The sequence below is a fragment of the Strongyloides ratti genome (genome assembly GCF_001040885.1).
Source record: "Strongyloides ratti genome assembly S_ratti_ED321, chromosome : 1".
Lineage (NCBI taxonomy): Eukaryota > Metazoa > Nematoda > Chromadorea > Rhabditida > Strongyloididae > Strongyloides > Strongyloides ratti.
Genome location: NC_037307.1, coordinates 5226016 through 5248873, shown reverse-complemented (window position 1 = coordinate 5248873; position 22858 = coordinate 5226016). Strand labels below are relative to the sequence as shown.

The 22858-nt window shown below is 22.2% G+C and overlaps 7 protein-coding genes across 7 annotated transcripts; 2 read left to right on the top strand and 5 right to left on the bottom strand.

Moving 5' to 3' along the window:
- Positions 1-138: 138 nt before the first annotated feature.
- Positions 139-4310, top strand: SRAE_1000168100 (Organic anion transporter polypeptide OATP family and Protein of unknown function DUF1057 family and Major facilitator superfamily domain, general substrate transporter-containing protein; the record flags this gene model as incomplete). The annotated part of the gene is made up of 11 exons (XM_024648666.1): positions 139-222; positions 274-306; positions 351-357; positions 410-724; positions 772-992; positions 1040-1190; positions 1607-1616; positions 1669-1781; positions 1836-1948; positions 2070-2847; positions 2893-4310. The coding sequence occupies 11 exons, from the start codon at positions 139-141 to the stop codon at positions 4308-4310; spliced, it is 3243 nt and encodes a 1080-aa protein (XP_024502621.1).
- Positions 4311-4449: 139 nt separating this feature from the next.
- Positions 4450-4797, bottom strand: SRAE_1000168000 (Hypothetical protein; the record flags this gene model as incomplete). Its single annotated transcript, XM_024648665.1, has 2 exons — positions 4450-4557; positions 4606-4797. The coding sequence occupies 2 exons, from the start codon at positions 4795-4797 to the stop codon at positions 4450-4452; spliced, it is 300 nt and encodes a 99-aa protein (XP_024502620.1).
- Positions 4798-5892: 1095 nt separating this feature from the next.
- Positions 5893-6970, top strand: SRAE_1000167900 (2,4-dienoyl-CoA reductase, mitochondrial; the record flags this gene model as incomplete). Its single annotated transcript, XM_024648664.1, has 3 exons — positions 5893-6120; positions 6204-6510; positions 6570-6970. The coding sequence occupies 3 exons, from the start codon at positions 5893-5895 to the stop codon at positions 6968-6970; spliced, it is 936 nt and encodes a 311-aa protein (XP_024502619.1).
- Positions 6971-7066: 96 nt separating this feature from the next.
- SRAE_1000167800 (Hypothetical protein) lies at positions 7067-8849 on the bottom strand (the record flags this gene model as incomplete). Its single annotated transcript, XM_024648662.1, has 2 exons — positions 7067-8556; positions 8618-8849. 2 exons carry the CDS (start codon positions 8847-8849, stop codon positions 7067-7069), a joined length of 1722 nt encoding a protein of 573 aa, XP_024502618.1.
- Positions 8850-11615: 2766 nt separating this feature from the next.
- SRAE_1000167700 (C-type lectin domain and von Willebrand factor, type A domain and PAN-1 domain and Apple-like domain and C-type lectin-like domain and C-type lectin fold domain-containing protein) lies at positions 11616-13659 on the bottom strand (the record flags this gene model as incomplete). The annotated part of the gene is made up of 2 exons (XM_024648661.1): positions 11616-13491; positions 13532-13659. The coding sequence occupies 2 exons, from the start codon at positions 13657-13659 to the stop codon at positions 11616-11618; spliced, it is 2004 nt and encodes a 667-aa protein (XP_024502617.1).
- A 166-nt stretch (positions 13660-13825) lies between these two features.
- SRAE_1000167600 (Hypothetical protein) lies at positions 13826-15334 on the bottom strand (the record flags this gene model as incomplete). Its single annotated transcript, XM_024648660.1, has 3 exons — positions 13826-14437; positions 14489-15173; positions 15246-15334. The coding sequence occupies 3 exons, from the start codon at positions 15332-15334 to the stop codon at positions 13826-13828; spliced, it is 1386 nt and encodes a 461-aa protein (XP_024502616.1).
- Positions 15335-17728: 2394 nt separating this feature from the next.
- On the bottom strand, positions 17729-21331 carry SRAE_1000167500 (BAT2, N-terminal domain-containing protein; the record flags this gene model as incomplete). Its single annotated transcript, XM_024648659.1, has 3 exons — positions 17729-20955; positions 21013-21180; positions 21229-21331. 3 exons carry the CDS (start codon positions 21329-21331, stop codon positions 17729-17731), a joined length of 3498 nt encoding a protein of 1165 aa, XP_024502615.1.
- Between the last annotated feature and the right edge of the window lie 1527 nt (positions 21332-22858).

Here is a 22858-nt window from a genome sequence, read left to right as displayed (position 1 = left end):
GGAAGCAGTATATACTAACATACAGAGGAATGCACTATCTATACATATCATTTGATTTGTGAAATAAAAATATTTGTTCAATAATTTTAAATTAGTTAATATATATAAATAATTTAATGTTGTTTTGATATAGAGTAAATGGGTAGTGAGGATAATTTAAGTAAAGTTCCTGTAATCATTAAGGCAAAAAATGGACTAATCCAAATTAATGCTGAAATTCAGGTAAGTTTTGTGAAAAAAAAATTATTAAATAATAAAAAAAATTAATTAAAGGATACACATCCTTTAGGATCAACAAAAGGAAATGTTATTTTTATTGGTGATTGTCCTGGTAATCATAAAGATTTTAGCTATATGGTAGATTCATTAAAAAAGAATGGAATTCGTTGTATAGTAATAAATTTTCCAGGTCTAGGAAAAACACCATATCATGATTATTTTACCCATACAAATGAAGAAAGATTACAATTTGTGACGGGTGTGCTAAAAAATTTAAATGTTACATGTAATTTTATATTTGTTGGTCATTCAAGAGGTTCTGAGAATGCTTTAAAATTAGCAACACTTCTAGCACCTAGTACCATTGGGACAATTTTAATTAATCCATTACCAGTATTACCATATCGTGGCCTACGAGAAAATTATTGGTTTATTAAATTTTTTGGATTTGTTTTAAATTTTCGTGGTACATTACATTATATTTTTTCAAAAATTGCTCTTACTTGTAAGTATAAGTTTTTTTTTTTTTTTAAAATAAATAATTAAATTAAGGTTATAATTGGTTATATTCAAAAAATGAAACTAATGCATATGTTGTTGGTAGTTTTTATCAATGTATGTCAACAATAAACCTTCGTGATCAATTGCCTTTTATTGATAAATTTAACACGCAAAAAACAAAATTGTTAATAACATATGCTGGAAACGATTCACAAATTGAGACATTAGTATCTAAAGATTTTGTTTCACGTTTTGAAATAGATAATGAAATGGTAAAAAATAATTTATTTACACATTGATATCTATTTAATGTTTTCAGATTGTAGATGAAAAGACACCTGACGACTTAGCAAAATTTAGAATGATGACGTTTTATCAGAATGGTATGACAAAACTTGGATGTTTTTTTAAAGCTGGAAATCATTATTTGCAAAAGTGCAAAGCAGATTTTTTAGTTTTTGCTGTTTTGTGTATGTTAGATATTAATTATGGAAGAAGTAGTTTTATTAAAAATTAAAAAAATGACATATTTTTATTACAATCTAATAAAATTTTGTATTTGATCATACTGTTCCTATCAATTGATATGTTATAAATATATAAAATTATTATTTTGACAAAATATATATCTTATCTTAATTATACTTTCATTACAAAATATCATAAAAAATGAACAATTATGTAACACTTTAAAGATAGTAACTTATATTACTTTGACAATTATCACAAGTTTTATTATCATATTTTACTTATAGTGAAAGAAAAAAAATATATATTATTGAAGAAAAATAATTTCTTTAAGCGTCATGTGTTTCATACTATCAAATCATTAAATTGTTAATAGTTGACCTGTTTGTATTAAAAAGTTTTTGTGTATTAATCTTAGTAGTTAAAATGTAAGCATAATTTCCCTTGTCTTATCTAATCGTAATTCTTTCTGATTTGAAGATTTATCGTTCATTTTTGTATTAGAAAACATTTTAAACTATTATACTATTGTAAATTGTTATTATTTTTTTTTTTTTTGAAACAACTAATAAAATATGAAGGAAGAACGTCTGGTAAATTTTTAAAATCCTGTTTTATGATAATTAAATAGATAATATATTTCATAGGAATTTTTGTGACTGTTTATTTTGTTGAAGCAATAGCTGGATTTTATATAACCACAAACATTGTAAATATTGAAAGGCAATTTCAAATTCCATCAAAGATATCAGGAACAATGGTAATATATAGTTAAAAATATTATTACATTATAAGGAAGTAATTTTTATTTTATTATTATATGTAGTAGAAAAATATTTTTATTTATTTAAAAAAAAAAATTAGATAATTTTATTTTTTAGGTTTCTGCATCAGATTTTGGTTACATACCTAGTGTTATATTTGTTTCTTATTTAGGTTCTAAGGGTAATAGAGCAAAATGGATTGGTAGTGGATGTATGTTAATAGGATTAGCAAATCTAATGATTGCCTATTCACATTTTTTATTTCCAAGTGAAAATATGAATTTAACTTCTCAGGCCATAGAAACAGGAATGGAAAGAGATTTTAGAAGATTAAAATATAATAACATTAAAGTTAATGATTTTTTAAAATTTTTTACCAATGAATCAAACTCAAATTTAGATGAAAAATTTATAAACACAAAAAGCAAATTTTTAAATGTATTAAACATAAAAAATATTTCAAATCAAAATTTTATCACAAATGAAATATCTGATAATATTTTCCAGTATAAAAATGAAAATTTGTACAATAGTCCAGTACTTAAAGTATTAGAGTCCTACTTATCCTATTGTAATAATAATAATGATAAGAAAAATTTAAATTGTGATAAATTATTTCGTTTTTTAAAAAAGTATAATTCTGTAACACCAAATCAACTATCTGACTTTCGACAACTTGTCCATTCATCTTATGCTTTTTGTGATGCTCCAATAAATAAATTAAGAAAAACAGTTAAACAATTAAAATGTAATCAAAATTTTTCTGCCATTGGTCCAACTGTATTAATATTTAGTGGATTATTTATATTAGGTATTGGTAGAACTGTCCCATTTAGTTTAGGATTACCTTTGATGGATGATAATGTTAAAAAAAAAAATTTACCACTTTATTTTGGTATGTTAAACTTTTTTATAATAATAATTAATATTATAATTTTAGCTATAATGTTTTTAATTAGAGTCCTCGGTCCAAGTTTAGCTTTTGCATTAGGTTCCAAATTAAATCAATATTATTATCAATCTGAAATACCACCTGGTATGGGTGTAAGAGATCCAATGTGGATAGGAAAATGGTGGTTAGGTTTTGTAATTATTGGTATTTCACTTTTAATTCCATCAGCTATAATGTTTTTTTTTCCTACATCTGAAAATAAAGAGGAGGATGGAAATGAGATGGAATTAAAAAGATTAAATGATAATGAGATGGAAAAAAATGTGACTTCAAAACCAAAACTACATTTATTTGATAAAAATTTAAAGAAAAATGAACAAACTCCAATGTCATTTGGTGAAAAAATATCAGATTTCAAGCAAGCTATACTAGAATGTTTTAAAATGCCAGTTTTTATTTCAGCAACATTTGGCAGGTGTATTGATGTTTTTGCATTTAAAGGTTTTTTTATATTTATGAATAAATATCTAGAAATTCAATATGATATTCCACAATATCTTACAAATAGATATATAGGTGTAATATTTGTTAGTGGTTTTGCTACAGGAGCAATTCTTGGATCAATTGTAATGAAATTAGGTAAATTAGAAGGTAGAAAAGCAGCTTTATGGGTTGGTGTTTGTAGTGGTATTGCTGCATCTATGACATTTATGAATACATTAACTGGTTGTGAAAGTGTTATAACAAAATTATCTGAAGCTGGCTCATTAAATAATTTCAATTTTACAAATAATTGTATTAATTCATGTGTATGTGAGAATGTTCCTTTGTATCCTGTATGTGATGAATTTGGAAAAGCATTTTATTCTCCTTGTCATGCTGGTTGTAAACCATACTACAACTCATCTGGATATGTTGAAATTTCAAAACATGACATTGGATCAGATATAGTATTTAATGATTGTAGTTGTACATTATCACAATCAACTAAAGTATCTAGAGATTTTTGTAAAAATGATGAATGTGAAACAAATTTAAAATACTACTTTTTAAATATGGGTATTGGTGGCTTTTTTGGTGGTTTAGGTGTTGTACCTGCTGTTTTAATTAGTTTACGATCAGTTCCCTCACAGCATAGATCTATTGCCTTAGGATTTCAAGGTTTTGTTGTATCATTATTTGCAACATTACCTTCATCACCAGCTTGGGGTACATTAATTGATAAATTTTGTAGAATGTGGAATGATACATGTGATGGAAAAGGAAGTTGTATATTTTTTGATACTCATAATTTAAGAATATATCTACATACAGTTTATGGTTGTATTAGAATATTTAGTTTGATATCTGATGTACTGGTATTTATTTATGCCAAAGATTTAAAACTTTCAGAAGGATTAGATGATATCGAGAATAATGAAGAAGGAGTCACAGAGACTGCGCTAGAGATTACAAATGAGTTATAATATAAATAATTTAACATAATTTTATAATGATAAACAAAATTTCACTAAACAAAAATCATTTTAATAAATGTTAGTAAAAATATATTTTTATAGGCTAACTACATTTTGATTATATAGGCTGCCATAAAATAATAATCATCTAATTGTCAATTCCACTTCCTTCAATTTCATTTAAATCCATTCCTGAACCTTCATTTGATCCTATATGAATTTTTCTTCCTGGAATAAGTTCCATTCTTGGTACATTCTAAAATAAATAAATAAGAAAAATTGTTAAAAAAAAAAAAAAACTTACGACACCACTACTTTCAATTGATATTTTTTCATTTTCATTACTTTCATCACTTTCTTTAGATTCTTCACTTGAATCTTTATCATGAACTTTAGTCTTTAATTCTCTTCTATATCTTGGAATATTTCGGATAAGTAATTGATCAAATTCGAAATTCCTTTTGACCGTGGCAGCATTAGCAATAGTAATAACCATGCAAATAAGAAAAATAGCAACAATAAAACAGTATTTCATAGTTAAATATTTTTTAATTAGTAAATTGTTATTCTAAAAAAAAAATATATATATATATATAATATTATATTATAAAATAGTAGAAATCACCAGAAATATGTATAAAATAACAAAACTAGAAGTACCTATAGTAACCTAGTAATAAAAAAAAAAAAAAGAAAAATGTTAAATACAACAATTTCATCAATCTATTTATTTTAATAACCTTTTTATTAAAATGATATATTTGCTTACTATAAATGGCTACCTATTAAATGCCGCAATTTTACTAATTTCCACCCTTTTATATGTAAATTCTACCCTTAAATAATAAAACAACAATGCTGACCAATTTATTTCATCAACTTTTTTTATGTAATCCTTTCTACTTTATAAAACCGCCTCCTTAGCTGAGAGAAATGATGTGTGACATGATGAAGCAAATATCATCTGCTTCAACTACATTTTTTATCATTATTTTAAAAAACATGTTAAATCAACAATCATTTAAGATGTATCCAAAAGATTTTTTAAGATCAAAAGTATATATATAATTTTAAATGTCTTCCTACGGCATTATTAATCAATTAAAATAAAATAAAGTAATAAAACTCTTTATTATCTATTATTATATACTTTAAAAATATTTTTTGTATATAAAAAATTTGATAGAGTAGTTTTAATTTTATTATTATAATAAATAAAGTAAAAAGGAATTTGATTGTGTTTTGTTTAACAATACGTAAAAATATTCATTGAATAATTAATTGCTTATATGAAATGTAAGAAAAAGTTGTAGCACTTTATATAATAGTATGCTAAAATTATTTGATGGATTAGTCATACATTTATTACATACTTTATATACTATTTTATTCTTTGATTAAAATGTCAATTTTTGGTGAATAATTTTCTTATTTAATCACAATGACCAATATTTTAAATAATTGATTATAGTAATAGTATCTAACATATATATTATACATAACTTGTAAAACAACATCGTTTTCTCATATGATAAGAATTTACTAATATAGTTATAATACTTTTATTGAATCAAATATTCTTTACTTTGCAATGGCTTGTCAAATACCATTAAAATATTTTCCAATTCGATCAGATGTTCCTATAAAAGATGAAATATATAAAAATAAATTAATATTTATAACCGGAGGAGGAACGGGTCTTGGAAAATCAATGTCATATACATTTTCTCAATTAGGTGGAATTGTAATTATTGCCTCAAGAAAGTTGGATGTTTTGGAGAAAACAGCTGCCGAAATTAGTAAAGTTACAGGAAATAAAGTAAGCAATGATCATTAATAAAAAAAAAAAATAATAATAAAATATAAAAATTATATAAAAAAAATTTTTTTATTTTATTATAGGTTATTCCTATACAAATAGATATACGATGTCAAAAAAGTGTAAAAGAAGGTATTGATAAAATTGAAAAGATGTTTGAAAGATTACCGGATGTTGTTATAAATAATGCAACAGGAAATTTTATTTCACCAACTGAGAGATTATCCTCAAATGCCATAAGAACAATTGTTGATATTGTTCTTTTAGGTACTGTTAATGTGACACTTGAAATAGGAAAAAGAATTATTAAATCAAATAAAAATGGATGTGTTTTTGCTTTTGTTTCTGCTTTGTATGCCACAAGTACAGCAGAATTTTGTGTTCCATCAGGTTTGTTTACCAAAAAATATATAATATTTTTCTTTTTTTTTTAAATTATTAAATTAAAGGTATGGCAAAAGCAGGTATTGAAAATCTTTCAAGAAGTTTAGCATCTGAATGGGGAAAATATGGTATGAGATTTAATGTTATTTCTCCTGGTCCAATACCTACAGATGGTGCTTTTGGAAATTTATCATTTTTATCAAAAGAAGAAACTATTGAGATGGCAAGTAAAAGAACTCCAATTGGTAGAGTTGGATCAAAAGAAGAATTTGCAAATTTGATGGCTTATATATGTAGTGATTATTGTTCATATATGAGTGGTGCTTACATTGCTTTTGATGGAGCATCACATTTATTTGGATCTGGAAGTAGTATAAGTGCCGGAGAATTACATAAAGTATCAAATAATGAATGGAATACAGTTGAAGAAATAATAAAATCTAGAAGTTTAAAAAACAAAGTTTAGTTTATTATATATAAAATAAAAAAATTTTTTTTTTATAATAGAATAAATATTGAAATTTTTTATATATATAATGTCCCGGTTATTTTAAGCACCTGTTTATGGACCAACAGTATCAGCACCATTAAAAAAGGCATAATTTTTTAAATATTTATGTGCATTTTTATTTTCTTGAGCAATTCTTTTATGTTCAAGTGCTGATACACAAAGATTATCATTTAAAAAAGCTTTTCTTTCAACTAAAGGTCGCCTACAAGGTTGAGCTGATTTTTTTACACGTTTATCATTTTTTAAATTAATAATTGTTTCTGTTGTTGATATATCATTATAGTCAAAATTATTATTTGCAATTTCTTGATTAAATCGAACATCATCTTTTCTTCTAGAATCAACACATACATAATCATAATCATCTATACTTCTCCAAACTTTTCCATCTTTACATGCATTTAAACCAAATGTTTGTAATTTATTATAAAAATCAATTCTCATTTTATGTTTTTTAATTAAATCATTAATATTTTGTTTTGAATCTTTACGTTTTGATTTACAAAATGATATAGATGTTGAATTATTTATAATTGTATTATTTAAATTTAATTCATTTTCTTTTATATTAATTGTTGTCATTTCTTCATCAATTCTACATACTACTGGATCAAAAGTTGATATAATTGTTACATCAGCATCAAAATTATAAATTTTTTTTACAGATATTTTTATCCATTGAAATTTTCCATTTAAATCACTACCTATAAATGTAACCCATTCTGTTCCTTCTGTTAATTCATAAAAATCAGTACCTTGACTTATAAGTACAGAATAATAAAAATTTCCTGTCTTTTGAATTCTATGAATTAAAATACTTGGTTGATTAATACCTTTATCAAAATAACTAGGTGTCTTTAATTCAACTGTATAAACAAGATTAGGATCATCTCTATCATATGGTATCATAACATATAACCAACCATGTGTTTTTTCAAATGAAATAGAAAGTGATGATAGACGTATGGTATAATTTTGACGTCCATCTTTACCAAAATATAACATTCTATCCATTGGTAACCAACCTAAATAATCTAAATGTGGTCCATTTAATCCAGGACCTGACATACCAAAACGTGATTTATGCATATAAGCATTAGCTGTTGACATTAAATCATACCTATCATCATATTCACCTGGTTGTGAAAATGGAAAAATTTTAACATTTCTATCAGAGTATGAATGTCCTATAAAAAATGAATGAACCATTTCATGTGTCAAGACTGATGAAAACATTAATGCTGGTGTTAATAATACACCATATTTTTTTCCATATAATGCTGTTGAACCAACATTTATAACAGTAATTTTTTGATTAAATAATATATTTCCTCTTCTTTCAGCTTCCTGTATACATAATTGTTTTACCTTATCATAAAAAGCAAAACTTTTTTCATCACCATTTTGTAATTCATTATCATGTTGTGCTATATATAAAACTTCATTTATAGTCCATGGAAGATCATACCAACCAATTACTTGTGATCCAGATATATCATAATTACCATTTGACAACCATTTAAAATAATTTTTTATACTATCTAAAAATAATAAAATAAAAATAAAATGATATATATAATAAGTTTTAGTAAAATTATCAACCTGGATTATCACCAGCAAACCATTCTTCATACCAGTCTCTTGTTTTTGGTGTAATATTTTTTGTATCCTTAAATTTACATAAAATTATACTCCATGGTTCATGTATTCTATGTGGTATACTAGTTACATTTTCAATTAATAAAGAAAATATTAGTATATGTAAAAAAAATATTATTATTATAGAAGGTTTCTTTATAGAATCATTAGAATATATGTTGCTTTCACAAACCATTTAAACCCAGATTTATATAAATTAATTAGATAAAAATAACTTGATGTAAATATTTATAGTGTAAAAAAAAAATTTTTTTTTTTTTTACTCCTATATATATATATATGTATATATTTATAAATATTATAAATTATATTTTAATGAAGTTATTAAAATTAAAGTATAAAAAGTTAAGCCAGATAAGAATTATTCTAATTTGATATATAAAACTTGTTTAAAATCCCAGTTCACAGGGTTACAATAAATTGCTTAATTTTGTTAATTGTAAAAGAAATTTTTTTTTTTTTGATATTTGATATAATATAATCTTTTTTTATTTATTTATTTAAATATTAAAATAAATTTTAACTAAATAAAGTAAGTTTCTTAATCAAGGTAAGCAAGTAAAAATTATAATTTAAAGCAGATAAATTAGTTAATAAAAATTTTCATTTAAAATATTCTGCTTTTTAGTTAAGAGATCAGATATGTTTAATATAGGAATGTCTAAAAGTAGACGTTTTATTAATTACACACGATAGTTGTGAAAATTTTCTTAAAAATAAAAAGACGATAAAAAGTAAAGCCGGTATAGTATTTATTTTAAATTTTACCATAATGATGATAAATGCTGAAGGTGAAAAGGATGTTTTGGAAAAAATTTTTATTTAAATATTAAAAATGATAACTTTCTTTGTCATTATTTAATAATTACTTGAAATATATATCATTTTATAAGAATAAAATTTATTAAATATTATGATAATAATGAAAATTTTTCTAAATATATATAGTATATATGAATTTAATTAGACAAACAGACCTCAGGACTGGATGTATAATATAATATATTTAAATAATCTTGTCGTTTATTTCTTTAAAGAAGTAACTATATTGAATAGTAATATAAAAAAATTATATAAGGAGATATTAAAATTGCAATAATCATCTTTCATTATAAATCATTTTATTGAAAATGAAGTTACCTTTAATAATATAAAATTTAATAAATTCTCAGTATGAAGTTAAAAAAAAAAAGATATACGATAAACTCTTTTTAAAAAATTTTTTTTTTTTATTTTAATGATTTCTATTATAATAAATATAACAATGAATAAAAATTTATGGTGTAAAGAATCAATTATAAAAAAAGTGTTAAGATATAAATAATTTTATGTTTTAAAACATTGTGTAATAATTTTTATAAAATGATAATAAATTAAACATGTATATATAACATTACTTATATATATATATATATATGCCAATAAAAGTTATAAAATAAAATAATTTCTATATCTTATTATATGAGCAAAAGTATTTAAATAAAATAATTATTTTGTCGAAAATTGTAACTAGTTTTAGATTAAATTTAATATACTATCTGAACGGTACATAGGATATTAGTATAATTATTAAGAACGGCAATACAGTAAAAACAAGAATAATTTTGAAAAAAATAATGTTTATTATTAAAAATATATAAATTGTCTAATGAAACGGTCATATAACATATTTTAGATAATAATAATAATAATTGAAGAAAATTTTAAAAGATAAACATTTATAAATTGATTCATTTATTATCTATATATCTAAATAATTTCTTAATGCTATAATGGCAATGTCTCTTTAATTAAAGTCATTTGATCATAATAGAAGATAATACAATTTCTTTTATTGTAATTGGAGTCTAAAGAATATTAAAGGAATATAATATTAAAAAGGATTATAAGTTATATAAACATGCCATGGATTATAAATAGTTTTTGATCAAAAAAATTGATAACACATAATGTTGACTAACATATATAATACTAATGTCTGAAAAGCTATTGGATTAGATATAAGATATAATTAATATTTAATTAAAATTAAAATAAAAACCTATTTAATATTTATAATTAAAAATTTTATTTTAAAAATTTTTTGATGGAATGAAAAAAAATAAAAAAAAAATGCAAAAATATAGTAAACTGATTTTAATCAAAAAAATTTTTTTTAACATTTCTAACACCTAAACATGTTTTTAATTTACTTACCATAAATATTTGTTTCTATTAATATTACTTTATTTTAAATTTATGTTAAAAATGATTTATTTATATAAAATATTTGGAAAAAAAAATTTTTTTTGTTTGAATTTTAAAATATACCAATTTGAAACATAAATAAATTTTTAACACAAAATCTATATTTAATAATAAATTTTCTTCTATATAAAAAGAATCTTATTTTCTATAAATATTAATAATAATTTTTTTAAAAAAATTTATATTATAATAATATCCATCAAATAACATTAAAATTATTTTGAAAATTTTAAATCATTTGTTGTTTACATAGTTTAGTATAACATTTAAATTTAGTTTAATATACTTTTTTTTGATATAAAACTAAATTTTATAATTTTTAGAGATATTTTCAAATATTTTTATTATTATTTTCTTTCTTTTTTTTTTTGAAATATTTCCAGATATAAATAACATTATGAAAAAAATTCAGTATATTTATATTTATTTATTTATTTTAATTAATTTGAATATTGTCTTGACAAAGTTGGTAGGAGAAGCTGTTAAATGTTATTATCATTCTGATTGTAAAAGTTATTGTTTAGCAGCTAATTTCAATAATCCAATGTGTGGAAAATCTAGTAAAATATGTGCATGCAATCATTATTCAAAAAAAGAAGTTAAAGTTAAGTATAAATATATTTTTGATGCTTAAATTGAATGTTAAAAAATTATCTAACAAAATGGTTTTAATATAAATAAATATTTTTAAATACTAAAATGGGTCTTTTACTGAATCAATATTATTTTTTAAAGATAAGTCTTCAAAATTTATATTATTATCTTTTGTAGTGTCTTTATTTTTTTCAAATTCATTTTGTAATGTCCAAACAGATTTTGGTGTAGAAATATCTGTTCTCATACTATAATCTCTCTTAAATTTTTCCTCTATTGTTAATGATGGTTTAAATCTACAAATATATCTACGTTTAATATCACAATCATCAGTTATCATCCATTTTTGATTTTTTTGAAAATATATACAATTTCCATTATATCCTTCAACTTCAAGTTTATGTAAAATTTTTTTAAAATAACTATTAGGACTTGTATTGTCAGACCATTTCATTTCACCATATTCATTTCTTCCCAAACCAACCCAAATTTCATTTAATATATCTGGTTCTGGATCTTCATTTAATGATGACATTTTAAAATCAAATTGTGTTTCATTCTTTTGTATGCTTAATTTACTAACATCTTGTATATTAAAAGTACATAATTTTTCCTGTAATATAGATAAAAGTTGAGTGTAATTTTTTCTAGAAAATATTTTATTTTCATCAATTACTACTTTTGAAAGTACATTTGAATCAAATGTGTCTGTTAAGGATATTGAATAAGTGTATGCAGATGGAAAATCAATTAAAAATCTTGGAATTTCTTCAATTGCAGAAACATTTGTATATCCATCCGTAATAATGAATGTAATTACTTCATCATACTGTTTTTTTGAAATTTCATCACCTATTGTTGACATAGTTAATTCTAAACTTTTAACTAAGTTAGAGTATGGTTCTCTTCTCCATCCAATTTGACTTAAAAAATTTCGAAAATCTTGTAATTTGTCAAATTGTTTTGATTTAAGTTCTGTATAATGTTCACTACCAAATTGAAATATCATAACATTCCAAAAAATACTTATTTCATTTATTTGTTCTAATATTTCATTAACAACATTTAAACTTTTATTAAATACATCAATTCCAATACTTTCACTACCATCTAAGATAAATGAAATTAATATTTCTTTATTTTCACAATCTTCAATATTACATTCTCTTTTTCTATCAAAAAAGTCACTTAACTCTTCAATATTATTAAATTTTTCTTTATTTGATTTTATGGATGCTGAAGCCATTATACATTCACCAGATTCTTTATAATAAGTAACTGATTTACATGATGATGAATTAGTTAAACAATTTGTACATCTCCAACACTCACTTAAACATTCTCTTTCACTTATAGATGATATAACTTTATCAGCAAAACCTTTTAAAGAGGAATGGCGATGTTTACCAAAACACGTCCTTACATTTGATATTTCTAGAAAATTTTTTTCAAAATTTGTTGACTTAAAATTGTTAATATTTATATTATCATCTAATAAAGAAAAATCTATAAAATCAGAACATGTATATTCATAGTAAATAATATTATTAGGAATTCCAACTATTGAAAAATTAGATTTCTCAGAGCCAGTCTCTTTTTCAGAATTAAGTAAACAATCACGTGTCTCAGGGTACCAAAGTACAGATAAACAATTAAAATTAAGATTTTCTCTCACTTTTTCACATTGTTTTAAACATGTTTTTAAATTTAACACTTCACTAAATGCAATAATTGAATTATATTTAGAAGAAAAAGATATTTCTGAATCTTTTCCAATCACCCTTTTAAAACATTTTTTTGAAAGTTTTTCATTATTATCATCATTAAATTTTATAAAATTTTCCTCATCTATTATATTATTTTCAATCATATAATAAATAAAATTTTCCTGATCAACACTATCAACTTTAGTTAATATACCATGATATCGTTCCTCACACTCTCTTTTAGCTTGTTTATAACTTAATAAATTTTTACTAAAAAATAAATAAATAAAAAAAGAAAATATTTACAAACCTCAAAAGCCAACAATTATCATCAAAATATGTCCAGAGTGGTGGGCATAGGATAGCATTAATAAAAATATTTTGATATATAAAATTTATAATAAAAACATAAAAAAATATATATTTTATTTTAAACATTTTTTAAAAATGATATTCAAAGATATTAAAATTTACTTAACAATTAAAAAAGTTTCAGTAAACCGTTTATTTATTTTGTCATTTATTATTATAATCACGAAAAATTAACAATTACATATAAATATTTATTAAATAAATAGTTACATCTTTAGTATAATAAAATTATCTATTGATATGTAGTTGCTAAGATAATCCCAGCACAAACAATAATAATAAAGGCTATCAAACAAACAACAATTGCAATAATTGTTCTTGCTTTTTTTTCTGCTGCCTTTTTTTTCATTTCATTAGCATAAAAATCATAATCATACAATGATTTTGGTAATGGAGCTTTACCATAACGAAAGATAGGACTTGGATGACGGTAAAGTTTAGTATTATCATTTAATTTCCATGCTGGACCAGCATTTGCTGGTCTTATTATTGTACTTTCTTTATGATTAATACATTGAGACATCATATTATTTATTATATCATTTTCATTTGAATAAAAAATTTGATCATTAGTATTATTAGTTTTTGATAAATTTCTAGAAATATTATCATTTTCTAAAATTTTTATAGAATTTTGTGCTTCACTATTATTAATATTAAATGTATAATTTAAAGTATCTGGTTTAAGAATTTGGGGACTCCTTGACCTAAAAGATTTTATATATGGATTGTATGACAAATAATGAGTAGTATTGTAATTTGAAAATGTTTTCTCATCATCATCTTTTGATAAATATGGTTTATTTAATATTTCTTCATTTAATGGTGAAGTAATTGAATACCCCTAAATAAAACATGAAAGAATAAGAAAAGATTATATTATATATTAACATACCAAACATTTTTCATTAGATTTATGAGTTTTTGAACAAATATCACACATATCATAATATATTGTATCTCTTCTTAACATTTTTGGTTGAGTATTCTTTGAGTGTTGTTTACCTGACTCCATATAATTAGTGTTGATTGTCAAAGTTTGATATTGTGGTGGATAATGATATGACTGGCTTCGGCGAGCTTTTTTATAAGTAGGCTTGACAATATTATTATAATTATTAGTTGCCTGAGATGATACATTATCTAATGTTTTATGCCTCCTGATAATATTCTTTTTTTTATAATCAACATTATTTAAATAATTTTTTTGAATAGGATAATGTCTTTGTAAGTATATCTCATTTAATGATTCATCAGACATTGAGGAACTAGAATGTGTTAATTCTAAATTCACACCATTATCATGGTAAAAATTTTTACCATCATTTTCGTTATACCTTGAAAATATAACATTATCATCTTTTGTTGGACTATTATTTTTATAATTAATAATATCACTTGATAAAGATATATCATTTTTATTATTTTCTTCATTTCCAAAAAAAATTGTACTTGAAATTGTGGATATTTCTTGTTTAAGTGAGGCATGTCTTTTAATTTTATCATTTAATCTATTTATAGAATGTAATCTTTTAACATCAATTAATGGTTTAGAGGAATATTTTCTTGGAATTGAATAACTAGAAAATTGAACAAGTCAATAAAAATTTCTTTATAAATTTATATATTATTTTATAAATATAAAAACATACGTGTATTTATCTTCTGTATCCCATGATTTACTTTTAAACATCCAATTATCTTCAGCCAATACATTATTTATAGGTATTTTAAAGTCCATGGACTATGTTAATTTAAAAAAAATTAAAAAAAAAAAATTTTTTTTAATATTATCTCCTTATTATTTATTTATCAATATAATATCTAAATAAAAAAAAATAATAATAATTTATTATCATTTAACAGGTGGAAAATAAAAAAAAAAAGATTTTCTAAATAATAAATTTATCAAAATAAATAATTATTTATAAAAACAATATTAATAATAATAATAATATATAAATTTATAATAAAATTACCATTGACTGTTAGCAATAAAATCTAGTTAAAATAATTAGTATTGTAACAACAAAATATTAAATAAATTAAAAAGTAACTTGAAATAATAACATAATTATTTAACTTTAATAAATGTATTTCATCTTAAAGTATAAGTGCGTGAAGTTTGATTAGCCTAGAATTAATAAAACTTCAAATATCTGAAGTCTTAAAGATAAGTTTTCGGAAAACAAGTTGATTAAAAAGTATTAAAAGTGATAAGAGGATTGTTATGCAATGAGGGTACATTCTTTAGGGTGAAAAATTTATTATATATCAATTATTTTTAATATTAAATAAATTTTAAAATTATTAGTAGATTTAATTTTGTTATAAGAAAAATTTTTTATCTTACTTAATTATTTTAAATAATAAAAAATTATAAAATTAACCTTATATATAATAAAAATTTTTAATTTGACATTTATATTATAAAATAAAATTTTAATGTAAAAGTAAAGTCTTAGATATGTTAACTTTTATTATAGTAATAGTATTAAACATTAATTTAGTTCAATAAAAATTATATTAAAACTGTTTTTTTTATAAATAGATTCTTTCATATAAATTTATCTTAAAAATAAAAAAAAAATTATAAAAGTATTTATTATTAATATACTTAGACAGTTAAGAAATAATGACAGTTTATAAAGAATAATTCAATGAGTACAAATAGAGGTTAAATTGAATGCAATTATAACTATAAGATTTACTGTTAACACATATATTAATCTAATTTTTTAAAGTTTATAAAACTTAAAGAGCTTTTTTCAAATAAAACAAATATATTATATAATATAACAATATATTAATAATTATTAAAAGTTTAATAATATAGATTTATAAAAAAAAAAAATTAATAATCTAATAATAGAAGGTGATAATAATATATTTTATAATATCTTATATTTCTTTTAATTTTAAAATTTGACAGAAAAGATCCTAGTAATGTCAATTTAAAACTGTCACATACAAAAAAAACTAATAATAGTAAAGTTATAGCTACCATTTAATATTTATTAAATTATACTTATATATCAATGATAAATGTTAATTGTTTAAATAGTTAAATTCTTTGTCATAAAATCAATTTATAACTATAATCATTTGAAAAAAAAAATTTTTTATCAACAATAAAATAATATAAATATCAAAAATTTACTATTATAAAAAGAATTTTTTTTTTAATTAAATGTATGACCAAGTCATAGTTAAAAAGACTTTTATTTTTTCAAATATATACAAATATATGGACATATATAACAATAAATATAAAATCTTTTAAAACACATTTAACATCTTTTATATTGTATAGAGTAATCTTCAATTGCTCTTAACATATAACACCAATAATTTGAATAGTGATATATAATATAAAATGATAAATAAATTTTGATTTATTGTATTTGTAAAGAAAATATATCTTATTTGTTTTGAAAATAAATAATCACTCACATTTTTCTTTTTTTTCAAGAAATATAACAGATAATCAAATAATGGCACACTTTGGTAATGTAAATTGATAAACTTTATTTTTATTTAAAAAAAAATATTAGAAATTTGTAGAAATTTATATATAAAAAAACACCTGATACCATATAATATAATTAATTTTTATGATAATGCTAGTAATTGTTATTTAAAATAAAAACTAATACTCATGATTTTAAAAATTAAAAAGAAAAATAAATATACAATTATATTATATTTTATTGAGTAATAATAAAAACAATATTAATATAAACAAAATATTAAAATTACTTTAAAAAAAATAGAATATGTCCTTCAAATTAGTCCATCCACAAAAGTGGACCTTAACCATTCATTTTTATAAAATATGACACTAAATTGTAAATATAATTTTTTCTTTTAAAATTTATATAATGAAATTTAAAAAAAAAATACACGTAGCAAAATTTTTTTTTGTTTATAATATTATCATTCAACTACCAATAATTTAATGTTATTTTTTTGGTTAATTAAAATTTTATGCATTTATTATATATCGGAAAAATAATTTAAGTAAAAAAAATGGTTAATATATGACATTTGTATGTTAACTGCAAAAAAATAGTCAAAATGACCATTTTATATTTTGTGTGCATTTGTTTATATTGACAATAAATTTTTTTTTCTTTTAATGTGTGTGTTTATTTCCATTATTTGAAGAATTATTAGTAGAATTCCACCGGTTGCTTGAATTATTGTCTGTATTTCCACGATTATTTATTGAATGATTTCTTTGATTTCCAGAATTTTGATTATTATTTAAAAAATTTTGTCTTGAACCAACCGAGTTTTGTTGAGATGATGTGTAATGTAAATTCTGTCCATTTCCTCTGTTATTTGGAAGAATTTGTGATGATGGAACCATATTTGGTGATGAAAGAAACATATTCCAATTACTAAAATCATCAAGACTATTATTTTGTCTACCATGAGATGAACGTTGATTACTATTATTATATCCTGAACCACCTTGTACTTGTTGTGAAGCATGTATAGGTGGTGGAAATTGATATTGATTAGGTTGATAATTTTGAGATCCCAGCATTGGTGGCATTATTGTATTATAAGGATGAGTTGATGAATTTATATCAGTAGGTTGTATAGCATAATTCATTGTAACATTTGGTGGTGCTGGTTGATTTCTAAAATAATCATGTCCTGGATATTGAGAGAAAGTTGGCATAAAGTGAAATTGTTGTTGTTGGTTATTATTATTTCTTTGTTGACGGTTTCCCACTTGTTGCGAATAATTTGTAGATGATTGTTGATTACCAACATTATTTCGACTATTATTTGTTGTTGTACTACGATTATTCAATGTATCCGTATTAGTGGTATTGTAAGTGCTATTACCGTTAGTTGTAGAATTCCATTGATTATTTTGTCTTGGATCATAATATACATTACTACCCTGTGAATAGGCATTTGTACCATAATTTGTATATTGTGTCTGAAAAGGTCTACCAAATAAATCATTTGGCATTAACATATTCATTTGATTATATCCAAAAACATCCATACCACCTTGTGATGGATGAATACCAATAGAATCTTGTTGTTGAATTACAGGTGGTGTCATATTAGTTTGCTGAAGATTTGTTGGTTGCACTTGTACACGTCCACTATCTTGAATTTGTTGTCTATTACTACCTTTTGATGAAGTATTTTTATTTACACTTGAAAATGAAGCTTCAAATCCAGAGGTTGTATTTCCTGGAAATCCAAAAATATCATTCATAGAATCAACACTAAATGGACCATTTGTAGAATCATAATTAATTCTACTATCATTATTTGAACAATCAAGTTGATTACCTATTGTATCATCTAAAGAATTACGAATTGTTGATTGTTTCATTGTTAAACATTCATCAAAATTATCTCCATTTGACCATGTTGTTGGTATTGGTGAAGAATTACCATCATTTATTGTACCTACAGCTTTTTTTAAATTTTCTATATCCTGTTCTGATATTTCTTTTTTTCCTGAATTATCACCCTTAGCATCATTTGCCATTGAAGAATTATATTTATCATCCTCAATTTTATTATCATTGTCTAAATTAATTTGATTTTCTATTTTATTATTATCCGTACATTTGTCATCATCAATAATCTTTTGATGACTAACTTCATTATTACTTTGGTTATTCTTATAATTGTTAGAAGATTCTTTATTATTATTCCATACTTTTTCACTTTGTGTAACTTTCTTTTGTTTCTCTGAAAAGTTATCTTCACGTTTATAATATGTTGCTTTAACACCATCTTTATTTAATCTTCCATAATTAATAACTTCAGAAGAATCACTGTCAACCTCAACATTTTCAATACCTTCAAAATGTTTTTTACTACTATTACTACTACTATTATGTTGTTTAATATTTCTTCCTTTATTATTGTAACTACTACGATTTCCTCCTTTAATAAAATTTTTTGTAGATTTATCACAAATACTATTCACATTTCCATAACGTTTAAAAGAATCAAATTCTTTTTCTTCAGAACTTTTCTTATTTTCTAAACGTTTACCTAAGTTATTATATCCTTCATCTCTACTGTAACGTTTACTAGAACGATAATTAGTAATATTTTCATTTGTAACATTATTACTTCCAAACTTTTTGTTTAATTCTTTATTTTTCCATGTTGATTTTGAAGAATTATGTAAACTATCATTTTGTATTTTTGTCATACTAATTTTATTATTATAATCTGTTTTTTGTCTTTTATCTTGATGTTCTGCAGCATTTAACAATTCAAGCTGTTTAAGTCTTTCCTTCTCAGCTTGTTCCCTTTCCTCAGCCCGTTTTGCCCAAATATTAATCGGAGGAGCTGTAGCTGGTTTAACTATAGGATCCTTACGATCAGCTTTTTTATCAATGTCAACAATATTTTGTAATAATTTTGTTGAATGTTTTTCATTACATGAAGTTATCTTGGTATTATTTTTTGTACATTCATTATCATGATTTTTAATTATTGATGTAATAGGTCGTAACTCACTTTTATCATCCTCTAGATTTTTATGACATTGACCAAAATCTTCACCTCTTTTGGCTATACGGACAGTTCCATGATTTTTAGTAAGAAATGATCCACTGGTATTTGTATTTGTTGTAGGATGGCAGGTATTATTTTTTTCAATACCATATTCATAGGGAGATTCATTTGAATTGTCATGTTTGTCATCTTGATATTGATAATTTTGTACCATGTCATTTGTTTTAACAAAGTGGTTTTTAGATGAATAACCGTATGACTCATATCCGTTTTGTAATTTATCATTGGAATTAGAAAATTTCTCAGAAAAAGAGGTCTCTTTAGGGTTATCAAAATTCTGAGATTCACCTTTAAAATTATTTGAATCTTCAGAAGTTATTTCAGAATTTTCTTTTTCATCACCTTTTTGATCATCACTGAAATGGCAATTTTTTGTTTCTTCCTTCTTGCGACGTTCTTCTTCAACTCGAACTTCTGCCAATTTTTTGTTAAGATCAAATTTTTCACTTTTGCCATAAGAAGGTTTTGTGGTTGCACAGTATCTATCAGGTAGTTTTCTTTCATTTTTATAAGATACTGGTTTCGCTCGTATATATCCTCCAATTGCTGTTGATGGTGGTGGCGCTTCTGGAAATAATGAATTTCCATCATCATTACCATTTTTTATTTTTCCAACACTATCAGCTAATGATGGAAATTCTTTTAGGGGAGCATTTGATAAAGAACTACTATTAATATCAGTATTCTCTTGATGACCATTTACCTGAGCTCCATAATCATTTGATGGTGTTGAAGAAACTTTTGCCCATCGTGGTCTTAAATCAGAAACTTTGTTTGTAGTAGAATTTTTTTCTGTAAAAGAAGATTCATTTAAACTCTTCAAAGAAGGAACATTTGAATTTAATTTACTTAACGTTTGTTGCTTATTCCATCCGTTATTTCCAGAACTTGATATTGGAGTCAATTCTGATCCTGATGATTCTGATTTTAATGATGGTAATGTAGCAATATTTGGAAGCCGTCTTATAGAACCATTAACTTTAGAAGTACTTTGTAAGCTTCCAAGTTTTGTATTTCCTTTAATAATAAAATTAATTAAAATAAGATAAAGTATTTTTTATTTACCTGTTATTTTGGATGTCGTATTATTTTTCCCACCATAAATTTGTATAAGATTTGTACCTTTATGTGGTTTAACTCCGCCAGAATTTTTTGATGAATATGACATTACTCAATTAAAAAGATGTCTATTTTTAGGAGACAAATTTAGGACAATTTTTTTTTATATTAATTAAATTGTCTGCAAATAATTAGAAGAATAATGAATTAAAAAAGTAATACAATAGAGTTAGTAAAATAAGTTTGAGATTGTAAGATCTAAAAATAAAAAATTTTATATTTTGTAATATAATATGCATACTATATCAAATATCATAAGAAATTCAATCAATATATATGTCGTGTTTGTTATATTAAAAAATAAATATGCTTAATTAATATGAAAGTTTATTGTAAAATTTAAACTTAATATTATAACTGTTATATATAAGTATGATATTATATATCCAATATTAACAATTTAAATATGATACATATTTGCCTAAAAATTATGTATATACATATAGATAATATATATATATATATTAATAAAAACAAATAGAAGATACGAAACATTTAAATTTAACGTTAAATATATGGTTAACAATTCGACAAGCATTCATAATTATGAAATTTTTATAAAAATTAAAGTATATATATATAATTTATACATTGCGCCATAATTAGAAAAAATAAATATTAATTATACATAACAATATTAATGATATAAATAAATTATTTAATTAAAATAAAGATTAATAATAGGCTAGAATTATATAATTAGAATTTTTAAAACATGCTTAAAAGTGTCACTCTTTAAACATAGTCTAATAAATATAAAATCATTAAGTATTGATATACATCTTGTAGACAATAAGTAAACAACAATCTTTAAAGTTATTATTAATAAAATACATGCTTAAGCCTATAAAAATGATTAAAATTATAAAACATATATATTTACTTTTAAAATACTAAAAGTTAATTTTTGATATAATAACATTTAATTATTGGAAATCTTTTTAAATATGCACATCAACTTAAAAAGCTTTATCTATTAACTAGAAAATGCGAAATTCCAAAAAATGTACGTTACTGATTTGACCTAATTCGATAGCACAAACAGTAGGAGCACATAAGATAAATATAATAGCAATCTTCTCTACAGGGTTTCATTATCAAACTTAAACATTATAAAAGTTATGAAAAAAAATTTTCAACATATAAGCATTATTTAATATTTGCAATGGAGTATACACAAAAATCAATTGACATTATATTATTGATATATATATGTTTTTTTTTAATATTCTAAAATAAAATTACTATGTTTATTTTTTTTTTCAAAAAAAAAAACTGTTTTTAATTTATCTAATTTAAAGTGATAGGTCTATATTATTCTTAGTTAACCATATTAGAAAAAAAATTTTAATATAAAATAAAAAAAAAAATGTTTTTTTTTCTTTTCTTTTTCAATTTAATAATAAAAATACGATAAATCTTAAAAATATTTTTCCTGGATATATATATCTATGTATACATATATAATTGTATATCGTAAATTATTATTGGTAAGCTTACAAATATATAATAAATAAAATTAAAAATCTTATATATTTACTAAAATTGTGGAATCCAATTAAAGCATGAATTTTTA